Source organism: Zonotrichia leucophrys, chromosome Z (genome assembly GCF_028769735.1).
Source record: "Zonotrichia leucophrys gambelii isolate GWCS_2022_RI chromosome Z, RI_Zleu_2.0, whole genome shotgun sequence".
NCBI classification, from domain to species: domain Eukaryota; kingdom Metazoa; phylum Chordata; class Aves; order Passeriformes; family Passerellidae; genus Zonotrichia; species Zonotrichia leucophrys.
In genome coordinates, this window is record NC_088200.1 from 45,122,794 (window position 1) to 45,146,406 (window position 23,613).

The following is a 23,613-nucleotide window of genomic DNA, read 5'->3' on the forward strand; positions in this document are numbered from 1 at the left end:
AATTTCACAGCATATTATTATGCCAGGACATGACACTAAAGAAGCATCTTCCCAGCTTCAGGCAACTATGTTTGTCAGTATTGTGAAGCCTTGACATATTTGAAATTATCGAAATTGTACAGAAAAAGCACTGTCATATTTTTACTTCCATTACTCTCTATGTAACATTGCTAGTTTTTACTTTTTTCTTTTCCTTAATATGATTACATTTATCGGATATACCCTTTATGGATCTAGCTGTGAAACTTCCTGAAAAACTTAGAAGCTTACCCAATACCTACAAAAAAGTCCAAACTATTTCTTCCAACATACAAAATTATCCATATTACACTGGTTGGTCACCTTTCACTAGGTTCCCTGGTTAAAAGTGGTAAAATGCAGAAGAACATCTCCTTGTAAAATTCTGCAGACATTCATTAACCAGATACCCAGATGTTTCTAGCACAGCACTTGCCAGTTGTGTGACTAAAGTACCCAAGGGGATTATTCTGTGTTTCATAGATAGTTTTTATTTAGGTGAGTATATTACTGACTTTCTAAATAGTATCCCACTACTGACTGGAGCCATACTCCGCCTGATTTATTAAGGATCACAGTCCAAAAAGGGCAGACATTCTTTTCACCCATTCAGACAGGGACCAACTGCCCCCGAACCCAAGGAAGACCTGTGTGTTCCATGACCCACTATGTCAGTGTTAAAACAGACAAGAGTCCAAAGCAGCAGGATTTACTTCTCTTGGAGAGGACTTCAGCAATTTGCTCTCTCAGTATCAGCAGCTTACAGACTTAGAAAACACTGAATCTGCTTTTTAGCTTCAGTACAGAATTAAGGAACTCCTTAGGGTCCTCCAGGTCAACTGCAGATGGACGATGGACTTGGGGAAGCCCATTAATAATACAGAGGTGTTCTCATTATACAATTGGTAGTGGGCAAGAGATTTCAAGACAAAGAGAGAAACACCTATCATCAACTAAAAAGGATTAGTTTTAACCACCATCCATATACCTTTCACATACCAGTTATTTTCAAGTTGCCACACATCACACACCTCTGCAGGACTGTTTATAGTTAAATTACGTTTAATTTGCTTGTCTGAATTCTTCTGTCTTAAAAAAAAAAAAAACTGCAGCAGCCCGTAAAAGCGTATGTGCTCCTCTGTGGCATTCAAAAACCTATTTGAATTAGCATGCTCTACTGAGGGTATATAGTATGGCTTAAGGCTAGTGAGAAATTAAAATAGAATATTCAGCTTTTTGAAAACAAGAAAAAATATTTCACACCAAGGGTGACAAGTATGTACATTTTCAAGTTTGAAGATAAACTGGTTAATTATTTATTATTTCAAGCCATAATGAGAATGCCACTCTAACCACAGAGTATCCCCTCTGTCATGCTGTAAAGCAGGGTCTGTTCTATTGTATACCTTCTAAATTTAACAGCCTTTGCATGCCTTAAGGGACCAGTCATTAAAAGGTCACTTCAGAAGTAAATTACCTTCTCCCTCACAGGAAGTATCTACAAAGTAAAAACCTAATGCTGACACCTCCTCACAGCAAGGCATTTATTGTCTGTTCCAGAGAGGGCAAGCAGGGTTATGAATCTGAAGGCAATACAGAGACACAAATCAGAAAACAGAATAACAAGAGAATTGAACAGGAAAAGCTGGGAGGAATTCCTCTACCACGCACACTGCACCTCTAGCCATAAGAGCAAATAATGGCAGCAAACGTTTCTTCTACCATACCTTTCCTTCTCTTCATGTCTCTATAAAAGATGCTTCTGAAAACCAAAGTTTGCTAGGAGAATGATCCTAGCAATCCTAATTTTAATAATAAAATTAAAGAGCAAATAATACTTGAAACAGATGAGAAGGCACAGTAGATAAATATTTTCAGGAGAGCAAATTCCCATTAAAACATCTTTCTTCTTGGTAAGCCTACTATTTGGCAATAGATTCCCCTCATCAGAGTGAGATTCTAGGAACTTCTCCTCCACAAAATTGGTGTCATTGACAGAACTGCCTTTTTAGCAAAAAAATAAGTAACTCTCTGATAAAACTGCAAGCCTTTCCTGGATTTACTGAATTCTCTAATATCTGAAAACAAAGCTTTAGAGTGTGAAATACAAGCATTTAAATCCATTTCCTGTTCTTTCAAAAGAAACTTGAATTTCTAAAGAACATCAAAACAGCAATATTGTTTATCAATATCTCCTATACGCTCACTGTCAATGTTGACAATTAGCAACTGAAAAGACTTGAATGGGCAATACAATTCAAGTAGAACAAGCTTGAACATGGCCATCATCATAATCCAGTTTGGACAATCTGCCACTAGATAGCAAAAAGAAAGGGGAGAACACAAATTCGGTGCACAGTCCCACAGACTACAAATACTCAAGACAGCACTGAGTAAAGTACTAAGCAAAACCAAGAAAGCACTTACGTCAGATTTGGAGGACACGTTTTCCTCCATGTCAGAATCACTGGGATCTACAATGTCATCGAAGGGTGGCAGAGTAGGCGTCTTCCTTTCCAGTGCATCAGTTTCAACTTTGACTCTCGCCACCTTGAGCTGAGATTTCTCTTTTGTCTGTTTTTTATCAGCTGAACAAGTAAGAATCAGTGGTGGGGCACTAGGAAAACTTTTAAATAATGAATCTGAGCTGGGTTTTTTTCTTTTTCTTGCAGAAGATTCATCAGTGTCCAGCATAGAGGGCCTTTTTGTGAGAGTCTTCTTTTCGTGCTGCTGCCCACATGTTATGGTAAGGATAGGAGTGTTTTCAGATTTTGGTTCCTTGGACATGGGTTTGGGTTCCTTGAAGGCCATCTTAGGAACCATTTTTTCATCTCTTAGTGGTTTGTTTTCTTTGGGTTTCTTAGAGGATTCTTTGGAAGATTTGTTATGTTCCCTGGAAGGTTCTTTGAAGGCACTTTTTTGTTCTTTTGAGTCTTTAGAATTTTTTTCTTTGTGCTCCTTTGTTAACTTCTGGGTCTTTGAAAAACTGTTAGTACTGCTGCTGCTATTTATGTTCAGAATCCTTGCTGGGTCCTGCAAAGAGGAGATGTAAAATTTTACTTTAAAAAAAAAAAAAGGAAGAACTCTTAAATTCTCAAAAGGCAGACAAAATATGGACAAAGGATTGATATTAAGAACTTGGAACTGCAGGCAAGTAACCAGGAGTAGAATTAACCATATAAGAACAGATAGCCCAACATTTGGTCAAAAAAATCTGTTACAAACTGGTGGAACATAAACAGTTATCACTGCTCATCAAAAAGTTACAACAAAAGCTAGTTTTTACCCTAGGCATTATACATTGTAAGGTTAACATAAAAGCAGTTTAGGAAATCTTTATCATAACCATTACCTATGAGAGAATTAAAATCACAAAGAAAAATTAAGACATGGACTATATGATGTCGACAGAATTACAGGATCAGAGGAAAGCATGATGACATTTCAGGCAAAGTTTAACTTCTCTGCTGTGATCTTCTGAGTTTTGCCAGATCTTTTTCCTCATAAACAATAGCAATCCTGGGTCCAGCCTGGCTATGGAAGAATTGACTGGACAGACAACACTCATTGTCTTTTTATGGAAAACCTCCTAAAGCTGAAAAAGTTTCCTTCTTTGAATATACTGGCATCTCTGCTGAGTCTTTAATTACTTTTTTTTTGAATGAACTGGTTTAAGTGAGAAGTGTTTCTCAGAAGGTAGTGACTTAGACATCCTACAGGAGAGGCCAAACCAGAAACAGCAGATCACTATCTGCTGAGTATTCCTCACTCAGTTGAATCTGAAAAGTTGAAGTGGCAAGGCAAGAGGTCACATGCAGCTTGAACTGGAAATAAAGGAACCATCCAGAATGGCCTATACAGGCCTCCTTTCTTCTGAGAACTAACACCTGGGAATATTTAAAAGACAAGAACAGTTCTAGCACTGCCCACTTTCATGGAAACTGCCAGTGATGAGCTCTCAGTATCTCAAAACCACTCAGTAGACTAATTGCACTGTTTTAAACACTAAACACATGTCATATATATACAAGATGGGGTTCATTTTTATACTTCAAATCTGCAAAGTGATGTTTCAATTTACAGGAACCCATGGTCAAGTATTTTACACTGCTCACTTTTACCGACAGACTGGTTATAAGCATTTCCATCTGTATGTTGCAACACTTTAATATGTATTACATACACCCATTGATTTCCTTTACCTATAAGAGATATGTATGTCAATGTGGTGCATCTGGCTGTCTAAAATTGCCACAGATTTACAGATCTGTAGAGAGGAAAATATATTTAGCTTATCTTCCACCTTTACTTAAACACCTTTTTACCCACAACATAGACAGAAGTGGACAACACTTCTGCAGACAGCACTGCATAAATGCAGTGAAAGTAAAGGACCAAAGCAGGACATAGCCAGCCCCATCCAGCACAGGGACTCAGTCATTTTAAAAAATGCACACAGTACAACTGCTCTGGGAAAAAAACTATCCAAGAAAACAAAGCAGAATTTACATGTTAATGGAAGTTGTGTCAATTAAAAGAGAAAGGAAGACTGAGACTACGTCCACTGACGTGCTTCCTGTTCATAGATAACTACTTATAACATGTCCAGTTAGGATGTGCTAAGTCAGAGTTCAATACTCTAGGCGCTGAATGGTCTACACAAAACATGTGCAGAAACTGCAGTATCATCCTTCTCCTTCTCTAACAATAGGTAGAAACAATTCTCTAAAAATAATTTCTTAGAAATATTCTTCCCTTCTCATTATCTTATTTAGTGAAACAGTCTCAGTGCTGCATAAATTATCCAGTTGCATGATTTTATAAGATGCTTCTTGCATCTGTACTGCAAATATATTTTTGTATCATATTTGATAAACTAACTTTATATTTATATAACACGTATATCAACATTATGTTGGCTGGAAGCATCAACAATGAACAATACTATAATTACATCTGAATATATAATAAGGAACTTCCTGGATTCCCAGGCCAGTAGTTAAAAAACAAAAATAAAAAAGTATACTTAGCACCCTCTGACATGTTTTACTTGAGTTATAAGACTTATCCTGGCATTCTTCTTTAGGATTGAAAAAAAAAACCAAAACATTTTTACTATTTCCTTTGATGCAAGACCAGCACCAAAAGTTGACTTATGAACTAATTATTAATGCTTCTAGTGTCATATCATGTTCTATCATTCCAGAGAGGTGTTGCCCTGGGGAGGAATAAAATATGTGTCATTACTAAAGTAGATAGAGAAATTATCTTCCTTACTGGTCTCCTTATAGCCCTTTATATATAGCACAAATATTTTACATTTCAGAAGGAGATTCTCAGTTCAGAGGTTTTCCAACAGATGAGACCTGTGGAAATGGTTCTGGGGCACAGTAGTATTAAAACCAAAAGAAAGTTGTGATCTGTCTTCTTTTCAATTTTAAAACTCTTAAAATTTTAAGACTTTTTTCATCTTCCTACAACATGGAAGTTGGTATTTTCATAGAAATCATAGTAAATTTAGGGGACATACTTATGAGACTTATTTATAGCTGACATACTTATGAGACTACACCCCTCTCACATGCTCTCTTAGAATTACCTTTCCTTAAAGGCAGCCAATCCCTTGCTTTTATATCTACATTCATTTTCAAAGTAAACACACTAACTTTTCTTATTTCCCTAATTTCTGCAATGATCCAAAAAGAAGCCAACAATGAAATGGAGGAGATAACTACAGGAACATTAAATCTGTAAGACAGAAAAAAGTCAAATTATATCCACCAGTAAGTTCTGTCAAACCTGATAATGAGCATGGGATGCTGATGGGGATGAAAAGTTGCTGAATATTCATATAATGTACCAATATGTACTGCGTATCAGCACAGATCTTAACAAAAATTAGAATGTACTTTCAAACCATTTTCTTATTTATTAGGATCTGGCAGTGTGTTTAAGTGTTTCTTTCCACCTTAGTAAGTGTTGCAAGAAGTAAGAATAAATTTAGTAAAATAATACACTCTTTTCTCAACACTCTTTTCATGAGAAAAACCGCGATTGTGGGGCTTTGGCAGATAATACATCTGCACACCATAGCTTACATTTGTGTATTCATCAAATATTGAAGCAACTTAAGTCAATGTTAGCCTTTGATATGTTGCATAACAGCGTGCAAAATAATAATACAGGTACATTGGCATGTCAAAATACCAGATGTCATCCTCAGACCAGTAATACCATGTACTTCCAGTAAATCAAGAGATATAGTACTGCTCTATGAAAGGGGCTAATGTATCTTTCAAAATATGTATTTTAGAAAGCACAATAAAAATCTAAAATTTTATCATCAAATAAAACCTGCAGTATTCTGACTGTGGTACTCAGCTCCTGTGCGTATTTTGGCCAACACAGCTCATGTTAAGGCCCAAGATGCATTCTGGGAGCATAGAGAACATATTGTAGGCAGGACAAGTGACCAGAAAAGCTAACGTGCCATTATGCTGCCATGATCATGAGCCTGGAAATTGCTATTTCCTGCAGCCATCATCTTTGCCAGTTTCATCACCATCTTCTAACTTATAGGAACTACATAAATCATACATCCAATCTGGAATGCAGAAGACATCACCTCATCAAAAGAAGGTGAACTTTTGAAGCTGACTCCCTACCAGGTGGATTGCTCAGGCTTTCATGCTTCCCACTGCAAAAAAGGGTATGCCATACTGTGACAAAGGAGGAAGGATCAGCACCCTCACACTCAGCTAGGTAACTATTTTTTTATGGATCCCAAGTGCATGGATTAAGAGTTACAGGTAATAAACTAAGAAACTTTGTGATTTGGGAGGTAAATTCACTCCATAGACTAATCTGGGCAACGGCAACTGTTTGTTGTGTTTTTGTGTTCCTTAACAAGCGAATGAAATTAAGTTTAAATCACAGAGTACATTGTCCTGTAAATTTGAGAGACACAAAGGCACTGTGATAGCTGCTCAACATATTACATATGTTAACTCAACAGATAACATATTGGCAGATTAAAACACTTCTGTAGCTACAGGGCAAAAAATGATGCTGAACTGTGTATGTTACAGACCTGGGTGCTCACTTCACACCACAAAATGGAATTCCCAATTTGTTTCAATGTGAGATTGAATAAGCAGTTACTTCTGGAAAGCATTGCAAATCTCAACTGCTGACAGATGTTAATAACCTAACTAAGAAATAGAACACTGGGGAGGGGTGGGGGAAGCAGTGGAGCAGGGGCAGTTCATGATATTTTATGAAGTCAATAAACGGAGCACATTGGCATAGGCTTGTCTACTGTACTCTGAGTTTAGACTACAAGTTTAGTACTAGTGATCATAAAAATGTGCATTTTTTTTCATTTCTAATTAAAAATATTATGCCTATTGAACTAATGTGTTCATAATAAGCCAGTGGACTACAATTAGACTCAAATATGCCTGTTGTTCCAAAGAGGAAAAGATATCTAAAAGTAATTCCTTCATCAAGCAAATTCAGATTTCTGTTGAATACAAACTTGTTTATTACTGAATAGAAATACTAGCTGATTTGGGGGCAGGGGACCAAAAAAAAAAAAAAAAAAAACCAAGAAAGAAAAGCACAACATTTTGAGAGCCTCCAAAATTACTCTAGGGTAGAAGATGATTTTACCTGCTTCCCACAAAAACCCAGCCCACCAAACTGTTATGATCAATGACATCAGAAGTATCAGAAGCAGATGGAGAATTACAAAGCTCACTGGTTTAACAGTGAAGGCTAACTGGGGGAGCATAAAACAATTTATGTTTTTTCTGATGACACACAGGAATAAAAGATTTTGTTTTCTTTGCTTATAAAATAAATCTCATTTCTCTCCAGTTGATACTATAGGTCTTTGCAAAAGATATAACCATTCCCCTGAAAAACCTAACCAAACTGCTTCTCTATTCTGTGCATGTAATATTAATATAATATAAACAGGCATAGCAATAGCATTGATTTAATATCTGTATACAAATATCTGTAGCCAGCCTGCAGGTATTCTTACATTATGAAGAAATGTATGAAGTTTTCATACGTTTCTGCCTGACATCTGTACTTCCAAGATTAAGGCTTTGTTTTGGAACTAAAATACGGGCACTCACTAATACTATTTCCATTAAATTAAATGAAAAAAAAAATCACTTCAGAGATACAAACATCTCTATTTAATACATATTTCAGAAGAGAATGTGACAGAAGGCAAACTGACAGTTGTTTCTTACTACAAAAAATACTGTATTGTATTTTTCATAAGTGAATGCTAAACCAAGAATAACATTTTGTTGCACTGGTTTTATTATTGTTACTTGAATTCTTATCTAACCACACAGTTTATATGGTACTTTGCAGTGGCAAACAGATAAGCATAAGTTTCTGGTTTTTTCCACACTCAAAGTTTAAAACTGACCTCAAAGTTAACTGTGGTATTCACAGACAAAACAAACCAAAACTAGACAGAGCACATCAAAGGCCTATTGCTGTAGCAGAAAAATCCCAAAGTCACCCACTACAGACATCTGGAGAACACTTTGGCATCTGGGACAAGCAACTTGTGCCCAAGAACTATCAAGACTTTCCTGCAGCTCTTATTGTAGAGGCATATTTAAATGAAATCTGGACATTGAAGTTGTTCCATCACTGGAGTTACTCCAAATGACAAAACCAAAAATCTATTCATACATTGGCTGGAACTTTCCTACATTCCAACCAGAACAAAAACACCAAAGACCAAAATTCAAGGCTTTTCAGCTCCAAGAACTTGTAACAAAAAGCCCAGACTTTAATGTTACACTAAAACCAAGGTTATCTTCTGTTTCCATTTCTCAATAATAGCTTATAATTCTCAGCAAGGCAGATATTTATGAGATAAAAGGACAACTGCTCATAAGTGTGTGTTCTAAGTTCGACAGGGTGAAGCAATGACTGCTGGGGGGAAACGAAAAATCAAATATCCACAGTGCTTATTAAGTATCCCTACCAGCTTTTCTTAGGCATACCCCTTAATTCATTACCTGACAATTCTGGCAAGGTTCTGCACAGAGAGAGAACATGAAAGTTATTAATAAAAATGTGTAGTGCCCCTTTAAGTAGAAGCACTGCAAGATCAAGTGACGTACTTCAAATCTACAAGATTCTACAAAAGAGAATGAAAAGCTAAACAATTTAACAGAATGGAGAAAAGGCTTGGATTGCATTTCTTACGTGGATAAACAACAACATGTTTCTTTATCTTCCCATATCATTAGTTCAGTTTGTCAAGAAATTATCTGCTATTTCAGAAAGGTTTATTTGTACTACTCAAGAGGTTCCTTGGACTATACCTTTTTACATTTGAAGTTGGGGATTCAAAATTTGATGTCCTAGAGACCAGTGACACATTGCTTTCTTTGAAACATCTAGGAAAGAATTAACCTCTTAAATTTAAACAAAACTAAAAATCCTAAAGAACAAATCTTCAAGTCTACACAAGTATCCTGAAAAATGTTTAATAAATGAAATTATTATTATAGTATTATCTCACATTCTTTACATTTCCATAGATCACACTTCCATCACTGTAATCTTCTAACACTACAAGATACCATTGCAACTCCTTCTGGAACAGGAGGAAAACAACTGTACAAGTAATAAAACAAGAGAACTGTCACCAGCACCTGTTCTCAGAGCCATCCTGAGTAAAGAAATGCCAAGACTTGCTATCATTAGTCTAGCAATTAAAACATTGCAAAAAACACGTAGAATTTTTTAAATTAATTACTGGGAAAGGCACTTTTGGCTCAACTATCTTCTAGCGAAATAAGTCTCACCTTTGGCCCATGAGATGATTTCTTCTTCACTTCAGAAAAAGACAGAGAGTTACTGGGAAGGCTGGGGAGATGAAGGCTCTGCCCTGAAGAAAACGATGTGCCATCTGACATTACCATCATCTGTTGTAAGAGGGAAAGCATGTCAGTAAAACATTACCAACAAGAGCAGAGTTTCACCTGCCTAGCAAATCACACTGATAGGAGAATAAAAGTCCAACAAACAATATCCATGTTCTTCTCAAGAGGGGGTAGTTTAATGAAATCACACTGATAATAATTCATTTTCCCCAAAAAGAGTGTTTTTTCCCATTATATTACCTGATAAGCAATCTCCCTGCCTGCATACTGACCCATGAGCCTTCCAGCCTATCCTCTCTCCCTTCCCTGAGAGGTAGAGGCAGAGTGAGTGACCAAGCATCTTCGCCAAGGTTAACACACCACAAAGATACACTGTAAAAACAGACTGACGTTTTAAACTAAAAGCAGTATGTCTTTAATTTCAGCTTCTAACTTCAGGCTTCTGTGTTATCTAGAGTATAGAAAAATGTGTGGCTGGTAAGCAAGCAGACAGTTTGCTGTTAAGAGGGTCTAGCTCCCTTTCTTGATTTTGAAGACTTAAGTACAGACAGATCATTTCCAGAAAGCACAAGTAAATCAGCTATTACTGAGCAGTCGCCTGACATGTAAAGATTATTCTGTCCATCTCTGGGAAACCCAGTTAAGATCCTGTCTTCTGCTACAGTGCTGCTGTGTCTGGATTTTATGATTCCTACCACAGTCATGCATTTATCTATTGTTTCAAGGCTCCAAATGCTAGAGAGACAGCTTACCTGTCTGACACGCCCTGCAAAGCTGGAAAGATGCAGAGCTCTATACCTGCAAGGAAACATGTCTCTCTTCCCGAAGGTTCCCAGGCACAAAGTGACACTGGTTTTGTGGATTTCCTACATGGTTATCCTTGCCTCTTCAGATGACCAAAACGTCCTCTGACTCAAGGGACAGGAATGAGCTGACCCATCACACGCCTCACACACATTACATTAGAAATACTGGGAAATCAAGGACACAGATATGTATATTCCAATGTTACCTCTCCAAGTCAGGATGGTCTTTTATTGCCTACAGGTTCCTGAAGACAGGCTTTCAATTAAAAAAAAAAAATATCTTAACACCACTCAAAATGAATCTTGTTGCAGACCACTTTGCTCCAAAGAGACATGGTAGCTTGGGGAATATTAAGAGACATGTCAAGGTAATTTTTTTTTTAATCAGCCTGTTTTCAACACTGTAGCTAGATGCCAAAGGCAGAGGAAGAAGGCAATTAAGCTGTTCTGAACCAGAGTCTGCCAAATGCCAAAGCTCTGAAAACTCATCTGTCCAAAAGCAACGACATTCTTCTTGAAAACACAGCACTTTTGATTGTAATTAGCTATTGTGAATCACAATAAGAGATCCTTTAGCAGGAGAAGTACCTTTTTATCTCTATTTGCCAAGGTCTTTGGTTGCATTAAACTCAACTGAATATAAGAGAAGGCACAAGGTAACAAAGAACAATCAGCCAGTAGGAAAATCTATAGCCAAGCGCGTACCATAAGCCTGGGCAACATGTAGAAAAAATTAATATATTTAGCATTACTTTCTCTCACAGAGGATGTCAAATGGGTGTTAAATAGTACAGTTTTTTAAGTCAAACTCTGCAGTATTTTTTAAAGCCACAAATTTAATAGAATATATCATTTGCATGAAATCAAAGTCATTCCAAAAAAGCAAAGTTACTTATTAATTACAGAGTTTAAGCAGATATCTTATTGCCCAAAATAGTTTTGTTCATACATTCATATGATAAAAAGATGCATATCCATGCAGAAGAAAAATTTAGTCAGGAGAATAAGGGTTTGCCCTGAAATTAAAACCAAAGAAACAAAAACTCTGCCAGAAATTCTTTCTCCTCATGTTTGAAGCTGCCATTTTCTCCCTGAAGCATAGAAGTCTGATCCACTGAAACAAACTCAATGAGGTTCAACCACTGCATAAACTTTCTTTTTAAAATTCAGAAACATTTCAGTTTAGAAATATTCATATATTCATGATTGTAGACAGGCATTCTTAGAAAGCTGACTCTTTTTTCAAAGTGTATGGACTTCTAAGATATCTCAGTTTCTGGCAAGTGTTTGGACCATTAACGGTCTCCATATTACAGACTATTTCAAAACAGGATGACAGTCCACAGAAGGTTTTAGAGGGGTGGGAGGAACAGTATTAATACCATGTGAGGTTTGTTTCGGCAAATCTAGTTACACACAGGAGAAAATAATTCCTGTAGTGGTTTTAGAAAGTAAAATCTGGACATAGCAAACTATGAACCCTAAAAATTTCAGTGTATTGAATCCTATAGTGTATTGAAACCCTATAAAAATAGGAACTGTAAATTCAAAATTTTAATGTGATTAACAATTAACTGCACTCAGTTAAGACAGACTACAGACTATACCATCTTTAAAGCTGACAAAAAGAAGAGAAGAGACCAAAAAGTCTCATGTAAAATTAACTCTTTGGCCCCTATGATAAAAAATGCACATTTCTCTTCCAAACAGATTTCTGACAGAAATATATGCTCCTCCTTAAGTGCATTATAACACTAAAAAATTAAAAAGAAATTACTTCAACCTCTCAAAGAAAGACATTTATATTAGTGCTAAATAACATCCAATATGTTAGTTTTCTTTGTCAAGATCATCTATGTAGAAAGCCTCTATATTACCAACATCTTTTTTAATTAATATGCATTTCCATTTTGGCTACATTTAGGGAAGTGACAACTATACATCCAGTTTAAGTTTACTGGAAGACCTCAGCTGAAAGAATTATGGCAATTTCTGCAGTGGGTAGCTGCCCTTTGTTCCAGGCATTAGTCAAACACAGAATCACAGGCTGGCACATGTAATTCTGCCAGCTTTCAGAGTAAGTCCCTATTTTCACACTGCTTCTACCACACTGGCAACACACACTGCTTGACTGTGGGAATATATATGTGCTCATTCCCACCTTTTCCACCAAAACTGGAAAAGGTGGGAATGAGCTTACCACAGCAAGACACTACTGCAGCAAGAATGCAAGCTCACTGATAGCATAGCAATTACTCTCCAGCACAGCTTATATGTACTTTCTACACTTTTTTCCTCCCTCCTGCATTGCAATTACCCTGCTGTCTTATACCTGCCTAGAGATATAGCTCAAGAGAAGGGAGACTGTAGCACATGCTTCAGCCAGGCAGCAAAGGACACCAGCAGCTGGTACTTGGCTGGACTGACAATGAATCGCCTCAGTGACAAAAACCAGGAACATGACTAATCCTTCTTGGTCTCCTCTAAAGTCAACAGCTAAGTGGGATCAGCCAGACTGGCGGAACAAAACATTGACTGGTGTCAATGAAGCAAGGTGAGACTACAGCAGTCATTAAGTCAGTTTAAACACCATATAACCACACTCTGAATTCACCAATATGCAAAAAATTAAGTTCTAGTTACAGTATTGCTGTTCCCTCAAAGATGTGGCTTGACTTTATTTAATAGAGCAGAGATCTAGCTAATCTCAAAGCTTGCCTTTCTTGGGGCAAATGGTGACAGAAATACACTGTGTAAAAGTAGGGCATTAGTTGAGCTTGTTCACAAATATTTTAAGTGTTTTTTAAAAGTGTGCTTTAGGATACTTGGCACTGGATAAGCACCTGAAAGATGGCCAAGGAGAACTGTTTAATACTAGGGTACAAATAACACAGGAACAGCAGAATAGGCTGTATGCAGAAACATGTCAAGGGAGGTGATTGTCCCACTCTACTCTGCACTGGTGTGGCCTCGCCTTGAGTCCTACATGCAGCTGTGGCACCTCAGCACAAGGACAAGAGGGCAACCAGTGGGGTGAAAGGCAGCTGGCATCACTTGACTTGTTTAGCTTTGAGAACAGAAGGTTGAAGGATGACTCCACTGCATTCCACAACTTCCTCAAGGGGGGCTGCTAATCCCTCTCACCGCAATCTAACTGCTCTGCTGGTACTGATATCTTGCCTCTAGTTCAGCAAAAACTGACTTCACTATCCTTCAGCTATTGAGCTTGCATTTAAAACCATTGTCTACCAGTTGCTTTAAATGAAAAACAACTTTGCCAGGACAAAAGAAAACCTACTTTTTACCCAAAACCAGTGCATAGAGGAGATCCACTGATATTCACACTACAGGGTAGGAATAATAAACCTGAAGTGACCAGTATCCATAATATCTGAGTTGTTGGCATCTTAGAAGCATAGAATGGTTTGGGTTGGGAGGGACATTAAAGATCATCTTGTTCCAATCCCCATGATGTGGGCAGGGACACATCAGGTTGCTCACACTACCATCCAGACTCCAAGGAATGGGGCACCCACAACTCATCTGGGCAACTTGTTCCAGTGCCTCCCCACCCCCACAGCAAAAAAATTCTTCCTAATATCTAACTCTCTTTCAATTTGAAGCCATTCTCCTTTTTCCTAACAATACGTGCCCTCGTACAAAGTTTCTCTCAGGGTATTTCTAAGGATGTTCCAATCTGCTACTCAAGACAACTGAATGTTATGGAAAGAAAAACTGCCATGCATTTAATTAAAGTTGTTCCATGCACTTCTGAAAAAAGGAATGGATCAGGAAACAACTGTGCACTATCGATTACCATAATATAATCAGGAGCCCTCCTCCACTATTCCTCTTCCAGCAATTTGGGGAAAATTATGAAATTGCAATACCTAGTGAATTATAATAGCTTGTACTAAACCTACTAACAATTGATTCTGAAGTTTCCTTACAAAAAAGAAAAAAATGACAATTTGGAGACAACATTTATCTACCAATACATGCTTGACAACTTGGAGTACCTGGTACCCAACAAGAAAAACTCATTTTCAAAACAAAACCTTGCTTTTCATGTCCTTATAACATGAGCAATGTGGAACAATCTTAAAATGTTCCATGGAAAGCTGATATTTCTGCTTTCTGCTTACTGCTTACTGCCCATTACTACAAATGCACAGAACTGCAAGGTGCTGCACCTGGGCCAGGGCAACCTCTAGCACCACTCTAGGCTATGGGACGAACAGATGGAGATGGAGAGCAGCCCTGGGGAGAAGGATTTGGGGGTGCTGGGGGATGAGAGGCTGGACATGACCCAGCCATGGGCACTCCCAGCCCAGAGAGCCAAACGTGTCCTGGGCTGCATCCAGAGCAGCGTGGGCAGCAGGGCCAGGGAGGGGATTCTGCCCCTCTGCTCGGCTCTGCTGAGACCCCATCTGCAGGGCTGCATCAGCTCTGGGCTCCCAGCACAGCAAGGACATGGAACTGATGGAGAGAGTCCAGAGGAGGGACACCAACATGGTTAGAGGAATGAAGCACCCTTCCCATGAGGACAGGCTGAAAGAGCTGGCGCTGCTCAGCTTGGAGAAGAGAAGCTCTGGGAAGAGTTTATAGCAGCCTTTCAGTACCTAAAGGAGGGCTACATGAGAACTGTAGGACAACTTTTTAGCAGGGTCTGTTGCAACAGGACAAGGAAGAGTAGTTGGAAACTTTAATAGGGTAAATTTAGACTAGCTATAACAATGACATTTTTTACAATGAGGGTGGTAGACCACTGGAACACACGGCACTGAGATGTAGTGGACACCCTATCCCTGGGAACATTGATGGTCAGGTGGATTGGGCTCTGAGCAGCATGATCTAGTTGGAGATGTCCCTGCCCACTACATAACCTGTAAAGGTTCCTTCCAACTGAAACTATTCTATGATTGTGCCAACCCTGACACATAGGAGTCACAGATCTACCACCACCCATATATATTAACTCAGTCAGGAACTGTGCGAGCTAGCACAGGTCCAGACCAACACAATTTCCTTATTAATCCACATTAGAGCTCCTGCAGGTGAATAAGCCACTATCAAAAATCTGTTGTCTGTCTCCTAGTTTTTCATTTTCCTGAATGAAAGGAAGCCATCAATAAAGCTGCAATAATCAGATCCCCACCAAGCTACCTGTTGCAATTTCATTTACTGAGCTGCTCATCAAAGAACACCTTCATACAGCATATTCAGGACAGGCAGCGAGCTTTACCACAGTATGCTGCAGAAAAATTCCAACAGCATTTTCAGTAAAAGCAACAAGATACCTGTTAGAATTCTGGGAAAAATGAACCATTACTACAACATTTCTGCAGCATTCATCATGAATTATACTCATCATGCATCAGTAGCAGACAACTGAACTTCTTTGGCTCTGGATTGCCACAATCTGTATCATTTTAGAGTGACGAACAGGTTCCTACACATCACTTCTTTCAACATTAAAGAGTACATCTGAAATATGGGGGGCAAGTAGTAATGATTTTACATGACCACTGCGACACTAATAGCTAAAGTCATGATGATGAAAAAACAGTATGGACCCCAGCATGAGTTATGTAACATGGGTAAGCAGACCTATATTTCAAAATTCCAGAGGGTAACACACTGCTAAGAAAAAACCTAGCAGTAATACAAATCCCATTAACGGTGAAATTCCAAAATATAAATCATTAGCTAAACAATACAGTCATTCTGAACAACTATAATTTATAATTAAACAAATATTTTTTTTAAATTTTAAAATTTTACTTTGCTTGAAAGTAAAGTTATACATAGTTCAAGAAAATTCAATTATTTAAATATAAAAAGCACAAGATTAAAGATAATCACTTCCCTAGAGCAGCATTATTCCTAAGGCTGGTTCTGGGTAGAAGCCAACTATTCCAACTGATACAGTGGAATTTGCCAGGAAATAGGGAGGATGGAGAAAAGAGGGAAATCCCCACAACTTTATCTTCATTACAAGGATTATGAACAGTTTTTAAAACTGGCACTATGCAGACATCTCAATTGACTGAAAAGACATTTCTCAAACATTAAATCATAAAACCACAAAGGAATGAAAAAACCTCAAACAACAGAATGCAGTGGATTTTGGCAAAACCTACATTTTTACCTTGATAATTTTCTCTAAAAATTGCATCCCTCTCAGAGTAAGTCTTTGTGTCTCTCACTCATTAAAAGATTAACTGTCTTTAAGAAAAGAACTGTCTTATTACAGAAGCCATGCACTTACATTTCCTACAAATTTTATAGAAAGCAACAATTTTATAATTTCTACTCTAAAATGACCTACTTCTTGCATCCTCTAAAAAAAAAAAAAAAACCTCAAACCATTAACAGCCTTTTGCATTTGTAATAAAGCAGTGAATTTTTCTATGTTTGCCCACAGTGATAACTGCTCTCTAAGGGGCAGAGAAAAGTCCTTTCCTTTAAGGAAAGAAAAGTCAGCTATTAAACTTTGTCTAGGTACTCCTGGATTAAGCAACTAATTTTGAGTCTCCTGCCAAAAAGGCGGAAATGTTTAACTTCCAATGAAACTTGCAAAACAATACAAATATTTTTGTTTATGCATTAGCAGCTATGAGAGAGAGGCCAGCATCAAACTGCCATCTTAATGTAGACTGAAAATATTTTCACTAGCTTTTCCTGCAGGAATTGAAATTAAGTTATTTGGAACATCTTATTCAAACAAGTGATGCCTGAGCAAATATTTTCTTCCAGTGGGAAAATTTAATTCTACAGTGTTAGGCAGCTATCATTCAGCATCTTCAAAATTAATTTATTTTTATTAGCTCACTGAACAGAGTAGGTGTAATTTTCAATTTTTTCTTGCAATTGAAAAACATGCAAGCTAAAAAAAGCAATAGAACCAATGCTACTGACAATATAAAATACATAAATGGAATCAGACTCTATTTGTATTTTCCATGGGGTTCAGCATTCAAAAATCTACTTCAAATTTGAAGGTTTTTCTCAATCACTATAATTACCCAGGGTCGGTTTTCTTCTGAAATCCACATGCAGCAATCCCTGTGCCAACTCTTTTTCATTGGGGTCTTCCTATTTTAAGGCTGAAACTGATCACAAAAGGTGACTGAAAAATCTAGAACGGAATGACCACACAATGGTCCAAACACTTATTGGTGTTTACATGATCAGAACTTTAATGCTACTGTACCTGCTCAGGCATAATTTCATGCTGTGCCTAGAGGATGAGCTGTGTAGGAGACTGCATGCATACAGTTCTCTCACTTCCAGTAGCTTGATGAGTTGCTTGGTAAGACACAGATCAACTAAAAGCAGTCACATGTATCCAGGGTATCCTTGGGGATTTCAAGCAACAGGTTGCTAATCCAAATAGGTACACATGCATACCTGGTAGCTACGGATGATGAGGCACTGCACTGAGTAAATGGTACAGAAAATTCTCACTGGCATTATTTGCACAGAAAACCTTTATAAAAGGAATGGCATTCAGAACATATACATACACAAAGGTATAGAACTTAAGCAATGTATGGTTCCATTGAATTTGTCCAGTGTAATTTTGAAAACGTTTTATTTCTTTTTTTAATTACAAGAATAAGCCAACTGAAAACAAGTGAATAGTGGAGATGGATTTGAGCATAACTAAATCTTTTCAAGGGGCTGTGTGAAGTTCAGTGTAAAAACTGTATCTTTGAAGGTGGAAAACTATGCCAATTGGATATAGCCTAAGACAGAACCAAAGGGTTTTATTTACGTTCCTGATTAGAGAATCTCTGAAGCCAAATCAAATCTTTCTTCTAAGGCCTGAAAATGTAACTACCTCTTGTAAAAAAAGTCAGCAAGTTGGTGAACTCCCAATAATATAGACTGACTGCACATTTATGCTTCAATTCTGTTGATATCAAATAAAATGCTAAGATGCAAATATTCCACAGAACTAATCTACACGATTGGTGCTACCCTAAATGTCCTTCTCAACTAACTCAAGTGCGACAGTGGAAAAGCTGTACTGCAGTCGAGTTCTGACTTTTTAATCACTTATGGTATCCCAGTGTTACTCTTACTCTCTCAGCAAGCTACAGGATAGCCAGTCAGACCTTACTGGACAGCAAGGATGGAGAAGGGTAACAAAACTTTCTTAGCCTGAAAGACAGAAGAACAGTGGCTGTAGCAAATAACCTGGACTAGTTCACATTTAGGAGGCCACAAGGTACATGTGTAAAAAAAAGCGGGAGTTAGAAGCATCCAAGAGAAAATTCAAGGAATCTGCAGCAAAAGACAAACACAGAAGTAAGACTACACTGAATATGGCAGCACGCAGGTACCAGGTGAGCCTACACCTCTCCCTCCAGAAGGACACACTATTTGTAATATGCATATGTTTATGCAAATAAGAAATAATCATGTTTTGTAGTTCACATCAGTCAGCCCACGTAAAAACGGACAAAAAGGAATCAGATCTGGGCTTCAAGGTGCATAGAAATCAAGGTGCAATTTAGACCATTATTTAAAAGCATGTAAGCAAAAGTCCACCATGTTAAAGGATTTTACTCAATGCTACCACTCAGTGTTTTACATTAATATGGCATCTCATTCATTTTGAAGGACATGAGCTTAATTTTGCCAGACTCCTTGCCTATCAAAATTCAGCAACCTGTTACTGTTATTTTTTTCTTGAATGTAGCCACAAGCTAGAAGTATTAATTGTATGGACTTATCTGTAAGTGCAAAACCTATCTCATACTTGACGACCCTGTAAATGCTTTTCTCAGCCTAAAGCATGGAAATTACAAATGAGTTAACACTCTCTGTAGAACACACAACATACTGAACTCACACAATTCGAAGGGAAAGTCAGCTTTTCAGGATTTCTACAGGATTCAAAAGAGTTTCAAAAGTATTCAAAAATACTGTTTACAGTATTTCATAAAGCATAATGAGCTTTTCAACACCAGGAGATGTAAGCCCTTCAGAGAAACTTTTAGGGACCAGACAGACAGAATCCTATTACATTATTTCTGCCAAGCTGACCAGATAAACTTCCAGGTCAGAAAGTCCACAGAGGGATGCAGAAAACTGATCAGTTAATGAGAAGGTATTAATTTCTTAAAATGAAATTGGGGGAATGGAGAAAAAGAAAAAACTATGCAGTCTGAAGAATCCAGAAGACAAAAAGCAATGAAGCTATGTACTTTAAGAATGACCATACTGGTCATTCCCTATATTCAGGGAAAGAATTTGATCAAAACATGCCACATTTTGTTGTTCACACTTAGGCAACATTCTTGCTTTTGTTAAGTCAAGAAACCTAAAATTAAAAGGCTCAGAAAACTAGCAATAAAAGGGAAGCTTCCTATTTTAACTTTTTTAACCATTACTCCTCAACTCCAAATACTCTGATGGTATTACTTAAATTTATTACACTTGTGCTTCAAACTTATCAATCTTATCCAGTCTGTTGTTAACAAATATTAAAGCAATGGCTCATTAAGTTTTCCAGAATACAATCTCGATGTTTTATTTGCAAAAACATTAAAAAGCCTCTTGCACCTTATAAATGCAAACAGAAAACACTGCACATGCTTCTATGTAAATGTAATTACAGTTGTAACAGTTCTGTTCTTCAGGAGGCCAACAGGGTCTTTCAGACTATACATGCCACTTGGTTTTCCTTTGTTTTCAAAGATTCTCTTCAGCAGACTGAAGATTCTCACACTAGCTCCCTCTTACCTCCAGCCCAGAACCTACTATTGTCTAAAGGTACCAAAAAAGGTTACCCACTTTTGTTAAGGCTCGTTCAAAGCAAAGACAGGCACTGGCATTAACACTTAAAATTTCACAGCATGAAGGCTTTCTCAACATCTCTATCAGTGACTTGGTAAAGGAAGCAAAATACACTCATGCAAATAACAGTCAATTGGGAAGTGAAGCATCTGACACTTCACAGCAAGCAAGGCTTGCAGAAGGGACCCAGGCAGTCTGGAAGAATAGGCTAACAGCAACCTCATGAAATAAAATGAGGACAAACGCCCAATAACAATAAGTGCCCCAACAAGGCAGAGCCCTGCAGCCAGGAGGCTCAGACTGTAACACAGCCTGGGCGGGCCATGAGCTGAGCCAGGGCCCAGGCAGCAACAAGGTGCCTGGGCAGCAACAATGGCTATCAATGTCCCAGTTCCTGTGAGGTGGTCACGCCCTGGGAGCCGGGGGAGGCTCAGAACTATATCCTCTGCTTCGTTTTTGTCAGATCCTATCTACACACAGTTTGGATCTCTTAACACAAACACCACCAACAAAATGGTGGGGCTAAGAGGAGGTAACTGAGACCGTGGGGCTGGAGACTGCAGTGAGAAGCAGCTACAGGCCTAGGGCTGGCTCAGGTGGAAGGAGGGATGGCTTCAGGGGCATCCAAGGAGCTCCTCTGTTCCCTCCCATCAGCATGGCACTGATCAGAGGGAACAGAGGAGACAAAGGCTCTTCACAGTGGTGTGTGGAAGGAGGCAAGAGGCAGCAGCCCAGCCTGACACGAGAGGCTCGGGCCCATGAAGAGGCCATAGCAGCGGAGCCGAGCCCAGGGAGAGTTTCACACCCAGCAAGGAGGGGTCAAGTCCTGAGCAGACCTCATGGCTGAGCCTCCCATTGTCCCTGACAGAATGAATTACGCTGTCATTGTGTGAAACACAGAACAGTTTCACAGACAAAGCGTAAACCTAAAGGTTTGGCCTTTTGGGCTCTCTCATCCCTCCAAATAGGCAAATTTCCTTTTGGCTTTTTCACATCGCTTAATTCTGGCAACACAACAAAGAAGTCAGTACATTTCTCTGATTCAGACTGTGCAACATATTACATAGATTTAAGAATGTTTATTTATAGTTAAGAGTTTTGACTTGTTCTACCTTATAACTACTAAAGTTATTTTGCTTAATAGAGAACTACAGAACGTCTTTCAAAGAAAGATATTTTATTTTCTTATTACTTCCATCACACTACGGTGTTTTTAAAGAACGCACATGCTCATTTGTTTACCCATTCCACTTAGAGACATATACCAAGCTTGTGTATGAAATTATTCACAAAAACACTTCACTTAATTTCACTGTTAGGTCAATCTTTCTCATTATACTAATCATGCACCAGCAACAAGCAGCAACATCTTTATTGTGATGGCTTTTGACATGGGTGCAAGACTCACCCCTCCTGCCTTTAGCAGCTTTCTTCTGAATTCCTCTGTCGGGTTGTTGAATGTGAGCTTTTCACAGCGGAGGTGATTTACAGGTGGGTGGCCTTCAAGGTGCAGGAATAAGTCATAGTCAAATCGAACTTTCTTAGGCTCTTCCTGAGGGTTGAAAATAACCAGATAGAAACATCTAGCACCAAAACTAACTAAGTTGAAAACAAAGGCTACATAAAGACTGTCAATTAAAATTAAATAATTTTAAATCATTCTCTGTGTTCTCAGACACACACAGAATTTACCAAATTTCAGCTGAGCTACAGTAAATCAGAGAAGCTCCTATTAGCCCATGATAACACAAGGTAAAATGCATGAATTTCATGAAACCCTGACAAGGCTTGCTTGACACTGTTAAGTCATGTTTGGCCCACACTACAGATAGGTACATAGGCAAGTATCATGGTTCAGCTGACACAAGGTAACTCACTCAAAACCACAATTACATTTCTGAGCCCTAGAGAGTACTGAACATAGTGGAGTAAGTTTTGAACACAAATTTCTCCACTGCAGCCAAACAATTGATTTCTTCACAAGTTATAGAAAGGGGGAATTATGAATCTGTTGCAGCCAACTACATTTGATCTCCTACTTACAGGGTCTGCTCATTTCTTAAAGAAACGTCATTGTCTTGAACAAGTGGGGTCAGATAGATTTCAAATTTCACCAGAACATTCAAGCAATTAAAATTCTCTGCCATTGCAGTGAAAAAATGAAATTCAATGTTCCCTGCACCAATATAGAAAGAGAAAACACATAAAAGGCAAATTTTTCTCAGGAGAAATTACCAGTGCTCTAGAGGTGCCCTGGAAAGCCTCAGCTGAAAAAGGAAAGTGGCTGCATCAAACAGACTTCAGTATCTTCTATCTCGTATTACAAACTAAGTCCATTTTGTGTTACATATTTACACAATCCCTGCTAGAAGCTGTATACGCAGTAAGTGCTTTTTTAAGATACTATTAAGCAGCCCTTCTTCCAAAGGTCCTGATGTGCAATGGAAGTCACCAAATCAAGCCTTGGGAAAAAATAAAAAAAAAATTTAACTTGAAAAACAGTTTCGGTAAAAAGGGAACCGTGAGGGAAGAGATACAGCAAAACCTTAGCACATATCCAACACTGCCTGAAATTAAAATACATGTTCTGTTCAGTGACAGATGCTTTAGAAATTCATATTAACCATGCTGAATTTTGAGATAGGATTCCAAGTATGGGAAGAACAGAAAGCATAGAAATCTCAGTTATTTTGAAAGTTAACTCAGAGGTTTCAAACATTTAGCCAAGAGACATCCTAATCTGTCCCATGTCTAGACTTAGAGCAGAAACAATAAAAGGAGACCTGAAGTTCTTTCTGAAAATAAAACAAAGCAGTTCCCCTAGATGAACTATTTTCACAGTTCTGACAGTTCATAGAAATAAATGACATCATAAATGACATCATTTTCAAAGGCAAACATGGATGATACTTCTTGTTAGAAATATTTACATGATTTTGTGCAGAAAAAAACTGAAGCAATTTATTCCCTGATCTGCTTAGAAAACAACAATGTTGCTATAGGCAACACATTGGTACCAGCAGCTTTGCCATAAAAGCTAAGTTGTACTAATT

General features: G+C 38.0%; 1 protein-coding gene across 1 annotated transcript in view; it reads right to left on the bottom strand.

Annotated features, from left to right (window-relative positions):
- MLLT3 (MLLT3 super elongation complex subunit) overlaps positions 1–23,613 on the bottom strand; it is a 114,728-nt gene that overhangs the window by 32,607 nt on the left and 58,508 nt on the right. The window contains exons 4-6 of the mRNA XM_064736324.1: positions 21,969–22,112; positions 9,867–9,986; positions 2,446–3,051 (exon numbers count right to left, since the gene is read on the bottom strand). Coding sequence (XP_064592394.1) covers positions 2,446–3,051; positions 9,867–9,986; positions 21,969–22,112 — 870 coding nt within the window. The remainder of the gene's footprint in view (positions 1–2,445; positions 3,052–9,866; positions 9,987–21,968; positions 22,113–23,613) is intronic.